The 20,257-nt window shown below is 39.3% G+C and overlaps 1 protein-coding gene across 1 annotated transcript in view; it reads right to left on the reverse strand.

Moving 5' to 3' along the window:
* LOC309393747 (cytosolic phospholipase A2 epsilon-like) overlaps positions 1 to 20,257 on the reverse strand; it is a gene marked incomplete at its 3' end in the record, with an annotated part of 51,985 nt that overhangs the window by 10,752 nt on the left and 20,976 nt on the right. The window contains exons 7-15 of the mRNA XM_081956242.1: positions 12,451 to 12,493; positions 10,941 to 11,004; positions 9,672 to 9,838; positions 8,758 to 8,838; positions 8,130 to 8,167; positions 5,244 to 5,376; positions 3,070 to 3,206; positions 1,599 to 1,821; positions 775 to 889 (exon numbers count right to left, since the gene is read on the reverse strand). Of these exons, the coding sequence (XP_081812368.1) occupies positions 775 to 889; positions 1,599 to 1,821; positions 3,070 to 3,206; positions 5,244 to 5,376; positions 8,130 to 8,167; positions 8,758 to 8,838; positions 9,672 to 9,838; positions 10,941 to 11,004; positions 12,451 to 12,493 (1,001 nt within the window). The remainder of the gene's footprint in view (positions 1 to 774; positions 890 to 1,598; positions 1,822 to 3,069; positions 3,207 to 5,243; positions 5,377 to 8,129; positions 8,168 to 8,757; positions 8,839 to 9,671; positions 9,839 to 10,940; positions 11,005 to 12,450; positions 12,494 to 20,257) is intronic.

Genomic DNA, 20,257 nt, shown 5'->3' on the forward strand with positions numbered 1-20,257 from the left:
CGGAAAACGGGTGCTTGTGCATCAGGTTTCTTCCCGTTTGCCCTGGTGAACCGGTAGTGGCGGCGGCAGGAGGCTCCGCCCACCCACCCAGACACTTCTGTGCATGCACGAGTGAACCGGTAGTGAAATAAATTGAAACCGACCACTGATGTGCATGTGCCAGAGTGCTGGAAATCTGAAGACCAGTTGGCCAGCATGTGTATGCCTGTTTTTTCACCGGTTTTGGTCATTTGTTTGGCTGTTTTGGGCCGCAAAAACAGCCCAAAAATGGCCTGGAAAATGGCCTGCATTTGGGGGGGCATTTTCGGGCTATTTTCAGGCTGTTTTGGGGCCATTTTTAGGCTGGTTTTGGGCTGTTTTTCAGGCCATTTTCAGGCTGTTTTTCAGCCGTTTCCTAGCGCTCCAGTGCCCGTGAAGACCAGTTGGCCGGCATGTCAGAAACCAGAAGACCAGCTGGCGACAGCATGCATGCCCACAGAGAGGGCTCTGCATGCCACCTCTGGCATGCGTGCCATACATTCACCATCATGGTCCTAGACATTTCCAATTACAAAATTAACCAAAGGACATAAGCTGTTTTTTTTTTTTTATTTGCTTTGCCCTGGGAGTGGGAATTTTATTCTACTCTAGGAACTTGTTCCCTTCTCTGAGAATTTGTTCCCTTCTAAGGTGCAAAAATTCTCACCTATCTACATTTTAGTATTAAACAATCAAAATGTTAATACAGAATAATATGACTCAATACATATCAGAGTTCATTTAATACAGCATTACCTTTAAAATCTTGAGCACTGTAGTTGTCTTTTAGGTTGACTGCCAAATAAATAGGGAAAGGATTCTGACCTTCATTCAAGGCCATGCGCTGATCAGAAAGGGTGTGATTGTCTTTCTTTGAACAGAGGGAGAAAAATATGTATGTTGATCAGCAGGTGTCCACAGATGTCCAGGTTTTATTAGAAGACTCACTCTGAATTTAACATAACAAGGATACATAGAGTCCTTCTCTGTTTGCTATACCATAAGCAAGATGGCGTGGAGTAGGGGAATTACCAGTGTATAGGAACTTATATGTGTTAACCCTCATGTAAAAACACTAGAAGAGCCTTGCTATGCAAGTGTAAAGATCATCTAACAAAACATTCTAGTTCCTACAAAAAGCAAATATTTCCAGGTTGTCCAAAAGCAGATTGTTTAGGTCACTGCCTTCTCTCACTGCCCACGCATGCAATGTTTAATCCTGAACATAAGTATATGTGGCTAATAATTGCTGAGAGATGAATCTTTTATATATTTGTTATTATGGACTTTGAGAACCCTCCCAGCTTGTGACATGGATTAACTAATTTCCATAAACAATTGTACAGAATATTAGGGGTGTCAAACACACATCTTCACAATACATCATGTGACGTATCGGACCTTTTTTCCTCTTTGCTAAAATGGGGGTGGGGTGGCCAGCAGGTGAAGCATAAGCCATAGGCCAGGAGTTTGACAACCCTGCAGTATATGAAGAAGGACTTTCCTATTAGGCTACTTCTTTTTCAAAGCATATATCCATTGCGTATATCTCCCAATTAATTAATATGAAGGCTTATTACCTCATCATGAAACATGGACTCAATGATGAGGCCCCAGAGGTCTATAAAGGAAGTGCTATGTCCTTCTTTGATTTTTTGACTAAGCTCATCATAATAATACTTCAATTTATCAGTGGAAAAACAGTTAAATTTAGATTTGATCACTTGTCTTCGGGCTTTGTTAATGGCTTCTTCCAGGTACTTCTGTGACCAGTCAGGATCTTCATATAATTTACACATAGTCCTAAGTTTTTATTGAAAATAATAATGATAAAATGTAAGAGTAGCACGGAACTAACAGCATAGAAACCTTACTTTCAGAAACAGTGACACTACTGCTCAGTTTAAATATAATTTGGGCTACAATAATATTAATAATAATATACAATCATATTCCCCTGCTTTCCTTCCTCAAGAGGGCTTTCTGAGAAATGGGGACAGTGATCCAGGGCTTCCCACATGGAAAGTGCAGCATTCAAAGTATAGTATCTGAAATGCCACATAACATTGTCCTTTGAGTGTCATAGGTAAAGGTTTTCCTCACACATGTGTGCTACTCATTCCCGACTCTAGGGGGCGGTGCTCATCTCTGCCGAAGAGCCAGTGCTGTCCGAAGACTTCTCTGTGATCATGTGGCCAGTATGACTGAATGCCAAAAGTGCACAGAATGCTGTTACCTTCCCACCAAAGGTGGTCCCTATTTTTCTACTTGCAATTTTACATGCTTTCGAACTGCTAGGTTGGCAGAAGCTGAGACAAGTAAAGGGAACTCACTCTGTTATGCGCCGGTAGGGATTCGAACTGCCAAACTGCTGATCTTTCTGATCAACAAGCTCAGCGTCTTAACTACTAAGCCACCACGTCCCAGTATTGAGTGTCAGTACTTTTTATTTAAATTGATAATAGTGATCAATTATACTGAAATTTCAGTACTTTGGTTTTTCCATAGATCCCCTATTGGGCCATTAAATTTGATGGGAGGGGGAAAGGAAAGCCATCATTAAGAGAAGATGCTGTGAGAAATAGGTGATTGGTTCTCTACTGAATATTTTGCCCCTAAGAATATTTTCCAGTTTTACACTAAGAATCGTGTAGCACATCCATCTCAACTACAAATTGTTTTTAACTGTAATTCTAACTAGTAGAGGGGTGGGGGGATAATTCCAATGAAACATTATTTGTGAAACTGTAAGTTTCTAGTATTGTTCATTTGATAAGTAGATTAAAATTTAGTTACATTTATTTTAAAATAATTTTAAAGTAAAAAAATTATATTTATTTCTTGCCCAAACCCATCCCAATTAAATCAGTAGTTTTATTCATGAAAAAGGTGGAGGGGATATAAATTCATATGTCATTTGGGGGACTGTGGATGCAAAGTTTTAAAATCCTTGTCTTACATGTTGTTCTGTTCCATGACATTGTAATGCCACATACACTATATAATGGACGGGTCACGAAACATAGTAAATGAAAAGAAAATCCTCCTTACCATGTTGTGCCAGATAAACCTGTAAGGTATGTAATACAGTCCAAGAGATTCAGTTTCTGCAAACCCAGAAGGCTTCCATACATTGCTGTAAAGGATCTGGTTCCACCACCAGTTGTCATTACTGCTAATACTGGTACCTATTGAGCGCCAAAGGGATGAGTGAGACAAATAGTAAGCTGCTAGTCATTGCTCCAGGAGAAAAAAAATCTTAAAATTGAGAAGGTTGAGCCGATGTACCATAGGCAAGTTCTCATTGTAGGCATTGACAGAAATTATACAGGAAAATGCTCTTGTATTTTTTTTCCTATCAGTTCTCATTCAAGTTGATCAAAGAAATGTTACTTGAGATTTATTGGAAAGGTAAATAAATGCTTGTACATTGGAGAATGTTTATGAATGGAGGGTGGTGTTCCTCCTACCTACTTAATTATGAGGTTGCATAGGGGTGCATGTGAATGCCGTATTCTTCATTGAACAATCATCTCTCCAGCAACCTCTACATTGCCTGTCAATCCTGGCAGCTTCCTTAGCTTCCCATATTTCAATTAGCACCAAAAGCGAGACATCAAAAAAGAATTTGTGCTATGAAGCTTTTTTCAGCGATAGTACTATAGTTAACAACACAGTTGCTAAGTGTGACATCACATGACCGTGACTTGTGATTTTTACTGCTAGATTCTTCATTGACTTTGCTTCTCAGAAGCCAGATGTGAAGCATACAACTCAGAGATGGTATTCAGCAGGTTCTGACCAATTCTGAAGAACTGGTAGCGGGAATTTTGAGGAGTTCAGAGAACTGATAAATACCACCTCTGACTGGGCCTGCCTCCATCTATTCTCTGCCTCCTGAGTCCCAGCTGATCAGGAGGAAATGGGAATTTTGCAGTAACTTTCCCCTGTAGTGGAGAGGGAATGGAGATTTTACAGTATCCTTCCCCTGCCACACCCACCAAACAATGCCCACCAAGCCATGCCATGCCCACCAAGCCACGCCCACAGAACTGGTAGTGAAAGAATTTGAATCCCGCCACTGATACAACTGATGAACACTTGGCCATGGGATGCAGAGATGGCATAAATGCCTACCAGTTCCAAAGCAACCATATCCTAATCATGACTATGGAGACTCTGAAACAGTCATATGAGGTCCAATCGTAAGGTCCTTATACCTTCAAATGATCACTGAAAAGGGTAGTGGTTGAGCGAGGATTGAGGACCCTAACAAAAGAGGTGTCCTACCCTGGAGAAACTGTTGTAGAGGTTGTCCTTTCCCTGTAGACATTCTGAGCAATTGTCTACCCAATTCACCTAATTTTGACACCATTTGAACTCAGTTGTAAAAATAAGTTGATATTCAAATTATGCTTTTAGCAGCCAAGATGACTAACTTATTTTCTTCAAGTTGAAAGAAGAAACACTATATCCTTCTTATTGGCATCTCTCCTTTATTCTTCACTTCTCTCTACACACCCGTTAATGTTTGGCATTGCTGAATCTGCAGAAGGGTGTTTTAGCTGTTAATGGCAATTTGCCACAGAATATATTATGCTAATTAATAAACAGTATTAGCAATTTGCTCTAAATTTATTGGGGCAATAAAACAAAGTAAAAAACTAAATACAATTGAGCGAGTTTAGAGATTTTCACAAGAAGAGTACTCCACTCCTCTGTTCACAATAGGCTTGAAATTTTGGGCTTGGACAACCTAGAACTATGCCGATTAAGGTCTGACCTAAGAGTAGTTAACAAAATTGGCTGCTACAGCGTCCTACCTGTCAATGACTACTTCAGCTTCAACTGCAATAATACATGGGAAAACAATAGATACACTTGAGGTAAACCGCTCCAAACTCAAATGCAAAACATATGACTTTAGCAACAGAATGGTCAATGCCTGGAATGCACTACCTGACTATGTTGCTACATCATCAAACCCCCATATCTTTAACCTTAAACTGTTTACTGTGGACTTCACCCCATTCCTAAGAGGTCTGTAAGGGGGCGTGCATAAGCGCACCTGTGTGCCTACCGTCCCTATCCTACTGCCCCATTTATTCGTACCCATTTCCTGTGTTCACATCCATGTTTATACTTATACCTGTTATCTCATACATGTTTGACAAAATAAATAAATAAACAAATAAATAAAGTGGATATGTCCCTGCTTGACCTACCTCATCATCTTTCAGTTCTTTCCTCCCAAGAATCTTCCTGAGGGCAGCAGCAACATATTTCTTTCTCTTCCTTAGGAAATCTTGTTCCTCTGCACACAAATCATACCCTAAGCGCTCATCTAGTTCTTTAGGCCTGAAATATAATAATTTATATTTTGCAATCCATCCTCTATTAACATATCAACTAACAAAACAGTCTTCAGATTATCATACTGTTTATTTACAGAAGTATAACCGCAATAGTTTGTGGCGTAAGAATAAACATGGATTTTGTAGCAATTTAAATATTAATATTTTTATTAATTGCTTAATGTTTTGTTACCACAGTTGTCATCTTATGACTGGAGTTTATCCTGAAAGATCAATAGTACATATACATTATGTATATTGATCGGGAGCTACCCAGAGGTGATTGTAAGTAAGTAAGTAAGTAAGTAAGTAAGTAAGTAAGTAAGTAAGTAAGTAAGTAAGTCCAATGTTTTGGAACAGCAAAAAAGAGATACTAGGATGAGCTGGCAGAGAGATAAGTCAATCTCAAATCTTTTTACCTTTATGGTAAAATGGTTTTACATTTACTATTAAGCAGGCATTTTAAGAAGGAATTCTTAACTAGAATTCATAAAGAAATGGAATCTGCTTTAGATATTATTATATTACTGTAGTTTCCACTTTTACAATATGTGCAAAACAACAAATTGAGATGGAAACTAAATATTTAGGATTTCCAGACCTCTTGAAATGTCAGAGTGTAACAACAGCAGGGAAATGATCACAGAAGTTACGTGGTGTGTTCAGGTATGGGGGAAGGAAGCTCAATTCCTTAACAGTGGATGATTACAAAGGCTGCATCTGAGAAATGTTGATTGCCCACCAATGAGTCAGTGACTATTTCTTGCTAAGAAAGCAAAGGCTGTAAATATAAAGCATCCAATTTTCAGAAAGAATGAACAGAGAACTCTAAGAGGTGTTTCTCCCTTGGATCTAGCAGATGGGAGTTCAAGGGCAGAGGTGGGCTGCTGCCGGTTCGGACCAGTTTGGGCGAACTGATAGTTCTGACCACCAGCTGGGCCAACCCACCAACACTATCCAAACCTATATAGCTCACTCTCTGGCTCACTCGCCCCACCCATGCAGCCCAGCTGATTTCTGCGCCTCACCCGCTCTACGCGGCTGCCAAGAAGTTGTGCTGGAAGCTGTGCGCATTAAATTGGCCTGTGTGCGCGGGCTCACATTTTTGGTTCTGCACTAGGCGAACCAGTTGTTAAATTATCTGAAGTCCACCTCTGTTCAAGGGCAATCTTAAACAAGTATTCTTAAGGCAAAGCTTAGTAAAATGAGAATATGAAAAAGGAAAAAGAAATAAAGACTTAGACTAATGGCACTTTAAGAAACAGAGATGAAATTGAACGAAACCTCTGAACTTATATTTATGTTCTGATTTAAAACAAGAGCTTCAGTAAAAGAACTGAAGAAGCAAGTCACTGGTTGATATGGGAAGCTACAGAAAGTAATTGAATAAATAAAATTATCCTTCTCCCAATTCATGTGGGGGCATGTAACATTGCTAGGAAGAACTTCCGTGGATCATCTAAGAGGAAGGTCAAGAACACAGGTGTTTGTTTTTTTCTATCCAAACTTCCTGTCCATGGAAGAGGACTAGAAAAGGAAAGAAAAATACTACAGCTGAATGACTAAAGATCTTTTTTGTTTCTCAAAATATGATTAGGATTATCTACATGATGGGACTGGTAAAACCTTGTGGAGTTGGAAAAGAGAAAAACAAGCCTCCGGAGTACAAACATCAGATAAAGGATTGTGTTTTGCAAAAGAAGTTTGAAGTGTTACTACAGTAGGCCCTCTTACACTGTACAATTAGAAAAGACAGGGAGAACATGGTTTATTGATTTCATGGCTTTAATCTAATCAGAATGCAGCTGGGCGGGAACTTGGAGGTATTCTAGTCCAATCCCTGCTCTATACCATTCCTGCAAATGGCTGTGCAGTCTCCAGTGATGAAACACCCACAACTTCTGAAGGCAAGCTTTTCCACTGGTTAATTGTTCTCACTGTTAGGAAGTTTCTCCTTAGTTCTAGCTTGCTTTTCTCCTTGATTAGTTTCCATCTGTTGTTTATTGTCTGGCCCTCTAGTGCTTTGGAAAATAAGTTGACACTCCCCTCCTCTTTGTGGCAGCTCCTCAAATACTGGAACACTACTATAATATCACCCCTGACCCTTTTTTTCTCTAAACTAGCCATACCCAAATCCTGCAAACGTTCTTCATATGTTTTAGTCTCCAGGCCTTTCAACCTCTTAATTGATCTTCTCTGCACTATTTCCAATGTCTCAACATCTTTTTGTAATGTGGTTACCAAAACTGGATGCAGTTTCATATTGTTTATAATTGTCTTTTATTGTCTGGCATTGAATGCTCAGAGTGAGAAAGGAAACAAAATGAGCTTGAATTGTTAGCACAGGAAGGCAAATGTGAATCAGGGGTATAATGGTTACCTCATCAGTCAACTGGCATATACAGTAGCACTTCAAGGATGAAGGATATTCAAAATGAATATCCATCAAGGATGAAGGATATTCAAAATGAATGGAAGATACAGCAATGGAAGTGGATTTTCATTGTATGTTAAAAAAATATTCAGACTGCTCAGAAATCAGTTGCAGTAGGGTAAAATAATAGATCACCATTTTTTTATATTAGGAATTTTGAAACTTAATGACATTACTAGCTTTGCATACTTAATTTCAATAGGGTTTAAGTATTAAGTCTCATTAAAATTAATTTTCCTTGAATAAAAATCAGAGAATCTTATTTTAAAATAAAATTATGTAAGATGTTGCTCCTTTATTATCTTAAAAAGCTGATATTCTACCATTCTTTTGTCTTCACGTGTAGATCAAAAGATTCATTCTGAAAATCAAGGGAATAAACAGATTATCAGGCATATCATTCACTATTCTATGTCTTTGTAATTAAGGAACGATAAAGAACAACCCAATCTTGTTATTAAATCAATTTACGTTTTAGGTCTAATATACAGTTGAAATTATATCTGATGTTAACAACAGATTTTCTATTCACAAAGTCATTCCCCTTCTGTAGTTGTTTTTTGTGTTTTATGGGACTTCTTTTGAAACAATTATTAGGAACCCAGAAAGTATAACTTTAGAGGCAGAGCAGTCTACAATTGTAGGCATAGAGTTTCGGTGGTTCAAGTCCATAGGAGTTGAGGCAGCGTATAGATACTGTAAATATATACATACATACTTACTCAATAAAACCTATTTCAAAATAAGTGTATATGTTTATATGTATATGTTGGCAGTCAGGAGTCCAGGGGATCCCCAAAGTGTGAACACAGGTTCTGAGTGGTGGAGTATGTGTGTGAATATACATTTATTTCCATTTATCTATAAATCCCTCTCTGAACTGCCATATTCCATAGTTCCTCAATTCTAATTTAAATTCATGCATCATTTCCATTAAGAAAAAGAGCTCACCTCTCCAAGCATTATTTTCTCTTGTAAAGGAAGTTCAGTCAAAGGCAAAATCACAGTTGACTTTCCTTCCAATGAAGCCAGCTAAATAGATACATATATATATAAGCACTTAAAAGAAGACAAGTTGTGAACATTTAATACATAAATGTTACATGCTGAAACACAGATTAATATTAGATAGATAGATAGATAGATGATAGATAGATAGATAGATAGATAGATAGATAGATAGATAGATAGATAGATAGATGGATGGATGGATGGATGGATGGATGGATGGATGGATGGATGGATGATAGATGGATGGATGGATGATAGATGATAGATAGATAGATAGATAGATAGATAGATAGATAGATAGATAGATAGATGATAGATTTTTTAAATTATAAAAAATAAATGACATTTCTGAAGGGCGCAACCAGCATTTACTTCTGCAGTCAGAATTTTCCCAGCTTTTGCTCTCTCTAGCAGCTTAATTCACTTTCTCCAAATCTACTTAAAAAGATGCCCTAGCTCTCACGAATAGATTGTGCAATATTTGCAAGTTGTAATAGAGAGTAGTTGGTTCCCTAGTCATGTGGACAAGGTTATAAACTTAAACTTAAAAAGTGGTGCAAAAATGAAGATTGTATTTTGGAACCTTTGTCCCTGAGTCAAATTGGGAAAGAACTGTCCTAGAAAAACCTTGAAAACAATTAGTCCTTTTTTCTCAATCTAACAAATCAAATTCAGCAAGTGGGTTCAGGGCGGAGATTCTCAACTTCAATAGCTTTAAGATGAAGTCCACACCACTTAAAGTTGCTGAGGTTAAGAAACATTAAATCAGGGTAACAGAATTTGTCAAAACATTTCCTTCTTCATTTATTTCAGCCAGATAACCATTGAAGCAGTACTATCCATGGTAACGATACCTTTGACCAACATATTTTTGTAGGTAATGTGATCTCCAGATTTGACTGATGATTCTTGATATAATGAAATTGAATGATGTCACTACTACTCTGACTGGAATCAGGACCCAATGAAATCTTCTGTGTTTCTTCAAAAGAACCCTTGACTGTAAGGGTTAAATCACCTTCTGCGTGGATAGAAAAAAAAACAAATAATATTAATAATAACTGTTTCTAGGCTTCCACTAATAAGACTCCCAGAAATTTAGAGTAAACCAAATTTATGTGCTGCTAATCTGCATTTTCAAGGCAAATTCATTTCTTTTAACAACTTTTTTTAAAATGTAAGACGGGAAGCATCTCATGAGAAATAAACAAAGGAAACAAAAGTCATATTTTTCTGAGTTCAAGAGCAGTTTCTCAAAACACAAATCATCCCCTGAAGGGGGTTTTACCTTCACAAATGGCAGAGGAGTTTGTGTATATGATCTTTCTTGAAGAAAGTGGTTCACCCTATTTGCAATGACAGAGGTCCAAATCAGCATACTGGCAAGCACCACATTTTCTCTCAATGCCTCAGAAATGACATTTTGTCAGTATCCGTGTCATTTCAGAGGTATTGCATGTGGTAAGAAATGAGAATATCTTCAGAGTGGGCTTAGGAGTTATTGTTTGTATTCAGGTAAGGACAATGAGCTATAAAATAAATCCATACACTGTAGCATGCTATACAGTTCTGAATGCATCCATTGAAAGCTGAAATAACTATAGAATCATTTTTTACTTATTTATCTATTAAACCTATATGCCGCCCATCTCATATAGCAGTGATGGCTAACCTTTTTGTTGTTGGGGGCCAAAAATGCGAGCGTGTGCGCACAATAGGGCACATGCCTGCCAGCACCCACAATGCAAAGCGCACCCCCACATGCACATGTGTGCACAGCTCCCACACACACACTCCCCCCCCACGCGTGCCACACTGCTTGCCTCTAAACTGAGCTTGGTATTTCCTCTGGGGATCCGGGGGAGGCTGTTTTTGCCCTCCCCAGGCTCCAGGAAAGCCTTAGGAGCCTGCGAAGGGTGAAAAATGGTCCCAACAGGCCTACCAGAAATTCTGAAACGATGCATGCTGGAGCTGAAGGCTTGTGTGCTGGCAGATATGGCTCTGCGTGCCATCTATGGCACACATACCATAGGTTCACCATCACAGTCATTTAGCATCTTAGCCTTCCTCGTTCTAACCCAAAGCAACCCAGGCAAATCCAATTCATAATGCAATGACCTCACTTGTGAATTGTTGCTTCAGTTTCTCCGTATCCACTCTGACTTCCAGACATGAAACTTCACGTGACTGTAAAAACAATGGATATCAGTTACACAAAGATTCTTTGGTCAAGAATCCAATTTTGTTATTCAAACTAATACAAGAATCTTGACTCGACCCTACTAACCCTACTAAGTTTCTAACTTTCCAGCTACTCTCTTTTCGTCTGATATACTTCTATATCAGAAAAACTCTGATATATTTCTATGTTTAAAAAATATCTATTGATTTTTGCTCCTCCAATTTCCTGTTTCTTTCTTCTATTTCTCTCAAAAAATTGGAATCATAGATTCATGACTACATAGATAAGTTTATTAGTATGACCCACATATTTGTGGGTAATAATGGAAATACTTTAAAAATGTGTTACCACCATCCAAAACATCAATCGCTGCATACATGACACTTCTATAGTGATCTATAGGTGGTGCCTCCTCCAGGCTGTAAAAATGTTAGCAGTTGAGAATTAGAGATTTTATGTCTCTTTGCTGCCATCTAGTGTTCATCCAGATTTTTCAGCCTAGATATGGTATGTCTATGCTCCTCAGAACCCTGTAAATCAGTTGGTAACTTTGCATGTTCCCAAGCTTTATGACACTAGAAGCGATCTCATAACATGAATAGACACATAATTCCTGAGATTTAATACTATACACCTTGGGCAAAGGAGCCTGTTTTATACCAGGTCAGATTAATTGTTATTCTACTCTTATATTGCCTATTCTGATTAGCAATCACTGGTCTCTCATCTCCGTATCACTTGCTACCTTAAGTGGAGGTACTGTCAGACTAAGCCTAAGGACATAGATTCAGTCAAGTCCATTTCTTTATTTGTTTATATCTAATTGACAAAATCTCACCAGACTAGATACTTCCGGGCAAATTCTACGGTGTGGCTACCCAGAACCTTTTTCTCCCTCTAACATCCAGTTCAGGACTATGAAGTATCTTGTTTAGGGCACCTTTCTAGAATGTGCCTCATCCCTGAGAAACCACGGAGGTATTGTCAACATTTTCCCAATCATCCAATTGCACATTCCATCACAGATGCTATGGATTAGACATGAGATCTTTGCATTTTGCACAGGCAAAACCTGTGCTATGTTGCTAAGCTATGGTTCTGTCACAAGACAATACTCATCCTGAACCTTTATACTATGACTAAGGCTGTTGGACCCAGTGGATGCCCGATGAGTTGGAGTAAGCTGCCTGATTCATTAATTTAAAAATTACCTTATTTTTTTAAACAACTGTGGATAGGATATCCAATGCATAACAGTGTTTGTGACACATGACAATGAAATAGCCATAATTATACTCTTATTCTGAGTCACATATTTCTGACACATAGATTGCAGTACATACAACATTGTTGCAACAGGTAAACCATCCTGTGGTTTCCCTCTTGCTCTCTAATGGGTGATGAGGATTCAATCACTTTAGAAAATCACTTTAAAAATAAATCATGATTACCACCAATACTCCATTTGTAATGATGTTTTCAGGATGATCTGGGCTACAAAACAAAATCAAAGAACATAGAGTTATAATGTAGGTTTTTTTAAAAAAAAAGTATGTATGGAAAAAACAAAGTCCAGTTGCCTTTTGAAAAAGCATCCTTGGGATAACCGTGACCTGCATGACTGAGAATCTCCATAGACATAAATTCTCTATGGCTCATTTAGATACAAATTCCTTTATGTATGTCTTTTTTCACTCCATATTTAATCATCATTTGCAATCCCTTTTGACAAATGAGAAACTGAAATGGACAAATAGGGAATATTACTGTACATTCGTTTCTGTTGGTTTGGATGTATTTGATTGTTAAGTTACTGTGGACCATCACTTTGATCATAGTGACATAACTAACCATTATTTGAGGTTATACAGCTGCTAAAACTCTGATCATTAAACTACAAATGTTACTGGTGGCACATCTAGAGTTAACCCACAATCCTCAATACCCCAAGGACTTACTAAGGAATATCTTTTAGGGAACTACTTTAAATACTTAGTGCAGTAGATAGGCAGAGTGTAAGCCAAACAAATTCAAAAGTGCTACTGAAAATTAGAATGCACATTACGATGCTACTGTAAATTAGTATGCAAATTAGTGTAGCTTGTATTCCACAATGTTTTTCATCATACAGAAAACTCTGGTTTAATGTTTGTATTCCACCTTTCTTATTCTGGTCTATGATCAGGGCTGGGCTTCAAAAATTTCAGCAACGGATTCTCTGTCTGGTTGCGGGTGGGCGTCGCGATGGTGGGCGTGGCCTAGTCAGCCTCCTGCACCACAGGGGGGGGCAGGGTTCGCCTTCCCTGGGCTCTGGAGGCTTTCCCTCGACCCTCTGGGAGAGTGAAAACTGCCTCCCCCAGGCTCCGGAGGCTGGATATGGGCCTATTTCTAACCTTCCGGAACTTCCAGGAGGCTCGTTTCCCCCCTCCCTGAGTCTCCACATGGGCCCTGCACTTACCTAGCATCCAAAAGGGGCCATGTGGAGACTCCTGGGAGGGGAGGGGTGGAAGGGGCAAGGGCCAACCAGGGGTGGTATTTGGAGGTTCTCCGAACTAGCCATAACGTTAGCGATAGGTTCTCCTGAACCCGGGCGAACCCGTAAAGCCCACCCCGTCTATGATTATAATAAAGATTTGATTGATTTAATACGAAACTTCTATTACTGCAATGGAAAGTAATTATTTTTTTCTCATTGCTCCTCTCTATTACAACCTTTGGTGAGACTTCTGATTCTGTTCTAAAAGGTTTTCTTTCTTATTTGGAGCAGATTTTAAAATTGCAAATTTTAAAAGGGATTTTAAAAAAAACCATTTGGTTAACAGAATACTATGGAATGCTACTGTTGGGAAACATCACCATAAATAAATTAAATATCAGTACAGGTAGTCCTCTACTTACAACAGTTCATTTAGTGACTGTTCCAAGTTATAACAGCACTGAAAAAAGTGGCTTTTCACATTTGCGACCATTGAAGCAACTCCATGGTCATGTTACATGTTACATTTGAATGCTTGACCACTGATTCACATTTATGACGGTTGCCGTGTCCCAGCTTTCAGAGGCCCTGACTGTTTTTGCATAGCATGTATTCAAAGAAGCATCATCCATACATTTTCCTTTTTATTGATTTTATTTATATCTTGCAATTTTACTTGCATGAATATTCAAGGTGGCTTACAAAAATGCAATAAAAAATAGCATTAGCTAGCTATTTAAAGCTGACTTGACATTCAGATTTACTTGTAAATATATACAGAGTGAGTTTCATTGTTTTCAAAACTAGTTAGTCTTCCGCTTGAGATTCCCAGACAAAAGAGACATAACCATCCAGCAAAATGCATAATAAAAATAGACGTGCATTATTTCATTTAAATTGTATGAACCTGCCCCTCCTACTCTAACATGTTTTTAGCTTTCAATACAACATGGCCTAAAGCAGGAGTCCCTCATCCCTGGGCTGCAGCCTGGTAGCAGTTTGCAACCCATTCAGAACTGGGCCGTGCAAGTGGTGGGTGAGCACATGCCCCCTGCCTGCACAGAATCATCCCCACTCTTCCCTCCCCCTACCATCACCGTTACCAGTCCACAAAGATGGAAAGGATGGGGACCACTGGCCTAAAGCTTCTCTTAACAATTCCTCCTCTCTTGTTTAAAGAGGTTTCTGTTTATGTTCTCTAAACTTGTTTGTTTGCTTGCAGACATTTCATTACCAAACTAAGTAATTAAGTGGGGTTTCAATTTCTTACTTGGTGAACAGTGATGTGCAGTCAGGGGAGACAGTGGAGGCGGAGCCTCATCGCTCTCATCATGAAAATAAAAAAAATACTCCGGGAAGCCGTGGGAGTGGTGCGCGGCTTGGTTTAGCCTCCCTGGACATCTCAGCAGCAGCCCCAAGTGTGGCGATCTCGCCATTTTTTGCATCGGGCGAGCCCGGGATCCTTGCAAAGGGAATGGGACCACGTGTGCAGGAGGCTCCTCAGCTCCAGCCTCAATCAGCGCAGCCGCGGTCCCCTTCATGTTGGCTTAGGAAGCAGCGGAATGGGACCACATGTGCAGGGGAAGGGGATCGGGGCTGTGCTAATCTGAGGCTCTGCGCTGCAGAGGAGCCGCCTGCACACGTGGTCCCATTCCCCTTACAAGGATCCCGGGCTCGCCCGATGCAAAAAATGCCTAGGTAACATTATCAGTGCTAGAAGGGGGAGGGAGGAGGAGAAAGGAGAAGTTTCTCTTCTCAGAAATGTCTTCTCAGTGGAGCTGCTGCAGCCTGTCTGTCCCTTTCTGACATTTCTGAGAAGAGAAACTTCTCTGTTTGGGCTGCGCCCGTGCGATCGGAGCAACCATGCGGTTTGATGACATCACCAGCCTCACCAGTCATAAACCTCACCGCACGTCACTGTTGGTGAAGCAAGTAAGAAGCAGAACTTCTGATTATTCAATAGCACTAAGTTGTATTAGCTGTCTGGTTTTGGCTGCTTTTGTCATATAAAGTCAGGGGGCTACCAGTTCACCCAGGTTCTGCATACTTTTAGTTTGTGTGATCTATTTTACTGGGCTTGTCAGCTGGAAGGTTAGCAGTTTGAGGCCCAAGCATCTTGTAATGGGTTCAGTTCCCATTTTTGCCCCACCTCCTGCCAACCTAGCAGTTCGAAAGCATGCAAATGCAAGTAGATCAATAGCTATAACTTCGGTGGGAAGTGTTGGCCACATGACCACAGAAGTGTCTTTGGAGAATGCAGTCTCCCTCAGCTAAGAAATGGAGATGAGCACTGCCCCCTAGAATCAGACATGACTGAACGGGGAAAATCATTACCTTTTATTTTACCTTTGATCATATTTTTCCTATATCAGAGACAGAGTCATGTTAAAAATAGGGGCTAGGGAAGGAAGATACCAATTTGGAATGTCTCTGAATTAATGCTCTTTCCCTAAAAACCTGGTCCCAACAACTGGGCTTATATACAAGCCAATACCTATCTGAGTAGTGAGCACTGTTGTTAGAAATATTGCATAAAAAATCTGAATGTGTACCATTACCTATTTCTTCCCAATCATTCTTTCTCACTCCTCACAGATAAAATGTTAGCAAACAAAAAAGAAAAGTTCTAAACAACCTGCTCCTTGCTTCTACTTATAGTAGGACTTTGTTTGTATTGGGGAATCTTCAAAAGCCCTACATGATCTAGCCTTTCGTATGTGGAATAGGCTACTTTTAAGAATTATTATGGAGAAAAATTATTTTATATCGTTCTACTATTACTCTGCCTGGAATAATGTACTGGTGCCTATCTTTTCTTTAGCCTGCAACCTATTGTTTGATAATCCTACAAAATGATGGTTTTGTGTGGTCACTCAAAGACTTCTTTAAAATGTTTTTATTTATTTCAAAGCATAGGTTATTTTCAAAAGTTCTAGGTCAGTGATGCTAACCTTTTTGTCACCGTGTGCTGAAAGCACACATATGCTCACACCCATAATGCAATGCTCGTGTGACACACACGCATTGCATGCGACCTCCCCCGCCCCGTGTATGCACGTGCGACCCCCCCCCCCGCATCCTGTTTTGGGCCTGGCAGGCCTCCTGGAAGCCTCCTGGGATCAAAAACACGGTATGGGGGGAGCATGGGAGACTGCCTCACCCCCCATGCACGCACATCTCCTGCATGTGCCCCACCCCTCGCGCAATGTGCAGCAGAGACCCCAAAATCAGCTGGCCTGCAGGAGGCATGCGTGCATGTGGGGTGGAGCTTAGCTAGGGTAACGGCTCGCATGCCCGCAGAGAGGGCTCCGCATGCCATCTGTGGCACACATGCCATAGGTTCGCCATCACGGGTCTAGGTTATTTTCCTAGGAAACAAATGATACAATTGGCAGCACCTGTCCATTGGTATCCAAAGAATTATAGAGAAATTATAGATTACATCTTGGTTTATGTCTACTTTTCAATATGAACAGCTACAAGATGGGTCAGCTTCTGATTCATAGAACCACAGAGTTGGAAAATATCCACAAGGTCATCAGATCCAAGATTCTGCATACTTTAGGATTCACTGCATCATCCCCAATAAATATTTTTGTTCCTCTTCTTGTTTACAACTCTTTGTTTTCCAATGAGCATCACTGTGCCAGAAAAGCATGTCAGTAACTACTTTGAGCTTTTGTAAGTTTGTGTTTGCATCGTTATCAGTAATAATAAGCATGTTGTCTTTGTTCAAGCTCTTTTTCAGTTGTTCTCAACTTTTCAAAGCAACGATTCTTTCCTTTGCGTTATACCATTGGGAATTGAAGCTTAATGGTTAGAGTTGGTGGAGAGCAATCTGGTTTTCCTTCAAATAGTATTGAGTAATTTGTTCTTCTTGTGATCCAAGGTATTTTCAATAATTTTCCCAAGCAATCTATCAAAAGCATCAATTGTTCAGGCTTCCTGATCATTAGCTTTCATAGGGGTAGCTTGCAGCTGGGAAGACTACAGCCTTGTCAATATGTATCTTCGGTGTACCTTCAGTGACAGAATGATGTGTGTTGTATCTCTACATGTTTAGTACACAGTATATAATGTCTACCATTGTTTTATCTAGAATTGTCATAGTTTTTTTTCCCCAAGAGCAGACTTCTCTTTATTTTATTATTACAGTCACTATACCTATGAATTCTAGGAAGATAAAAGTCTATTACTACTACAAATTATTCTCTGCCTATTTCTTCTTATTCTTCTCTATACTGAGTAAATCTTGCTTATTGACATAATCTTGCTTTATTTTAAATTTGGATCAATACAGTGCTCAATCTCACATGTACAGTGGACCATTTTTCTACATGGTATTGATTGGATTTCTTATTTCAGTTTGCTCCAATCTATCTATTTTATGCTACAGCATTACTTTTTTTTCTTGTCAGTACTTGGTTGCCATATGAAATAGAGATTTTTATATTAACCTTATTATAGTTTCTTCATCGACAAAATTAAATCATCAACAATTAAAAGCCTGTTTAAATATATGTGGTTTATAGCTTTTAATAAGTAACAAAGACATTAATCTTCTCAATCTAGCAGGTACTACAATCCAGAGAATCAGGATGACTCCAGAAAAGGCTTCATTTTGATTCATCATAAAATGAAATTATGGAAACTGTGCACCAACTGCCTCATGTGATCTTAATATTAGACTAGTAATTTCTAATTTTTGTTCTGGCATATGCAGTGTTCCCTCCTCTAATTTTTCACCACAACAATCCTAATTCAGGTTTGAGCTACATGGAGTCCTTGGTGATCTCTGTTAAGTCCTCAGACTTACGGCACTGTCAAAAGCATTGCCAGCTGCAGGACTCCCCTGATTGGCTAAGACGCGAGCAGCCTTTCAGCGGGAAAATACAGCCTTCTGATTGGTTCAGCCATCTGACAGCTACTATATCAAGAGCTGTCAGACGGCCAATGTTGTTGTTGACGGTTCAGGAGTTGCCTTGCATTTAGCACTGTTAGCTGTTACAATAAATGTTGTTTGTTACTGTCCAACCTCTGTCGCTGTACTGTACTGTTGCCTCAGTTCCTGTCTGCCTAGTTCTCCATACAGAGCAATCTCTGAACTTGGTTGTTTGATTGTAGGTGTTTCATTTCCTGACTAGGTAATGTGATCACTGCACATGTTAGCTAGTCAGGTAATTAAATGTCTGCAAGAAACAACCAAGTTCAGAGACCACCAAAGATTCCACAACCTTAATTCTCTGTCAGGTAGGTTAGGCTGAGTATGACTAACCAAAGTCACTCAGTGAGTTTTTATATAGTAGAGGCTGGAGTTGAAGTTGAGTCTCACTACTCCCAATTGACCACCCTAATCATATTACAAGATAATTACTTGCACTCCTGAAAACATTTTCAAGTAAACACTTGAAGTAAACACTTGCATTATGAAAATGAAGTGTACAAATAATACATCTGACACACATCTTCAGATTAGGGTCATGAAAATAACTGCATGAAAACATGGGACAATATTGTAATTAGTAGAGTAAATGTTAAAAAAAGTGGTAAGTGCTAATGTAAAAATTGTGAAAAAGATCAAGCCCGTTTATTTAATAAAAAAACAAAAGAATGTACAATATATTTTTATGTTCTTTTCATCAGCTTTTAATTCCTCTACACATTTTATTTACAATTTTTTTAACTGTCTTCTTTACTGCAGTTTTCTTGATGATGTCTAGGAATACAACTTCAAATCTGTTGGAAAGCAAGAAAGAAATATAATTATATTGCTATTCACATCAGAGGATCGGAGGTATCTTGGGTTTGTTCAATATACCCAGTTTTCTAGAAATTCATGCCCCAAAATAATGTCCTCTTTCACATGCATTTCATAAGATGGTAATTGCAGAGCTGGTAGAAACTATATCCATCAATACTGATAGGAGGGAAGAGGCCATAGCCTCTGGGGTGCCTCATGGCTTGGTTCTCTCTCCTCTCATATTATGGGGTATGGGGTGCCTCGTGGCTTGGTTCTCTCTCCTCTCCTATTTAGTAGCCATGCAAAGCTGCTGAGTGAGGTGATCTGACAGTTTAGGGTAATGCAATATTCAAATGATACCTTGCTATCTATTTCCACCCCAGACAATAGCATGGATGTCCTATCCCAATGTCTGGTTGCTTTAGAGGCCTGGATGGGAAGCAATGGGATCTGACTCAATCCAAACAAGAGGGGTATTTAGTCTTCCTGAGAGAAAAGCTCTTTCATTCTTGGTACTGGTTAGGGTAGCATTATCCCAGACAGACCCACTACCTAATCTGGGGAGCCATCTTGAAATTGTGGGTCCTGTTTGAAGAACAGGTGGCAGTGGTGGCTATGAGGGCCTTTGCACACCTTCAGGCTGTGTGCCAGTTACACTCATTTCTGGACTAAGCAGTTGCTCACAGTCACTTATGTTCGCATTACCCCTCATTGGGCTTATGTAATGAATGGAGCTTCCCTTAAAGAGAATTCAAAAACTTCACAAAGAGTTAATGGTGCCAGTTATACAGCACATGCAATACAACTACTTCACGAGATGTATTTCTATTTGAAAGTCAAGGTGCTGGTTGTTACTGTAAAGCCTTATATGGCTTGGGACCAGGTTACCTAAGGGTTCTTCCCAATAATTTCTACCTGTCAAATTTAGTCTAGTAAATTGGGGATGTCAATCCAATTTACTGGGTGGTGAACAATATCACTACAATTATAATCATAAAACACAAAAACACTTGCAAATAATATGTAGAGGCAATCAAGAATC

Source organism: Natrix helvetica (genome assembly GCF_964273705.1).
Source record: "Natrix helvetica genome assembly, chromosome: 1".
NCBI classification, from domain to species: Eukaryota; Metazoa; Chordata; class Lepidosauria; order Squamata; family Natricidae; genus Natrix; species Natrix helvetica.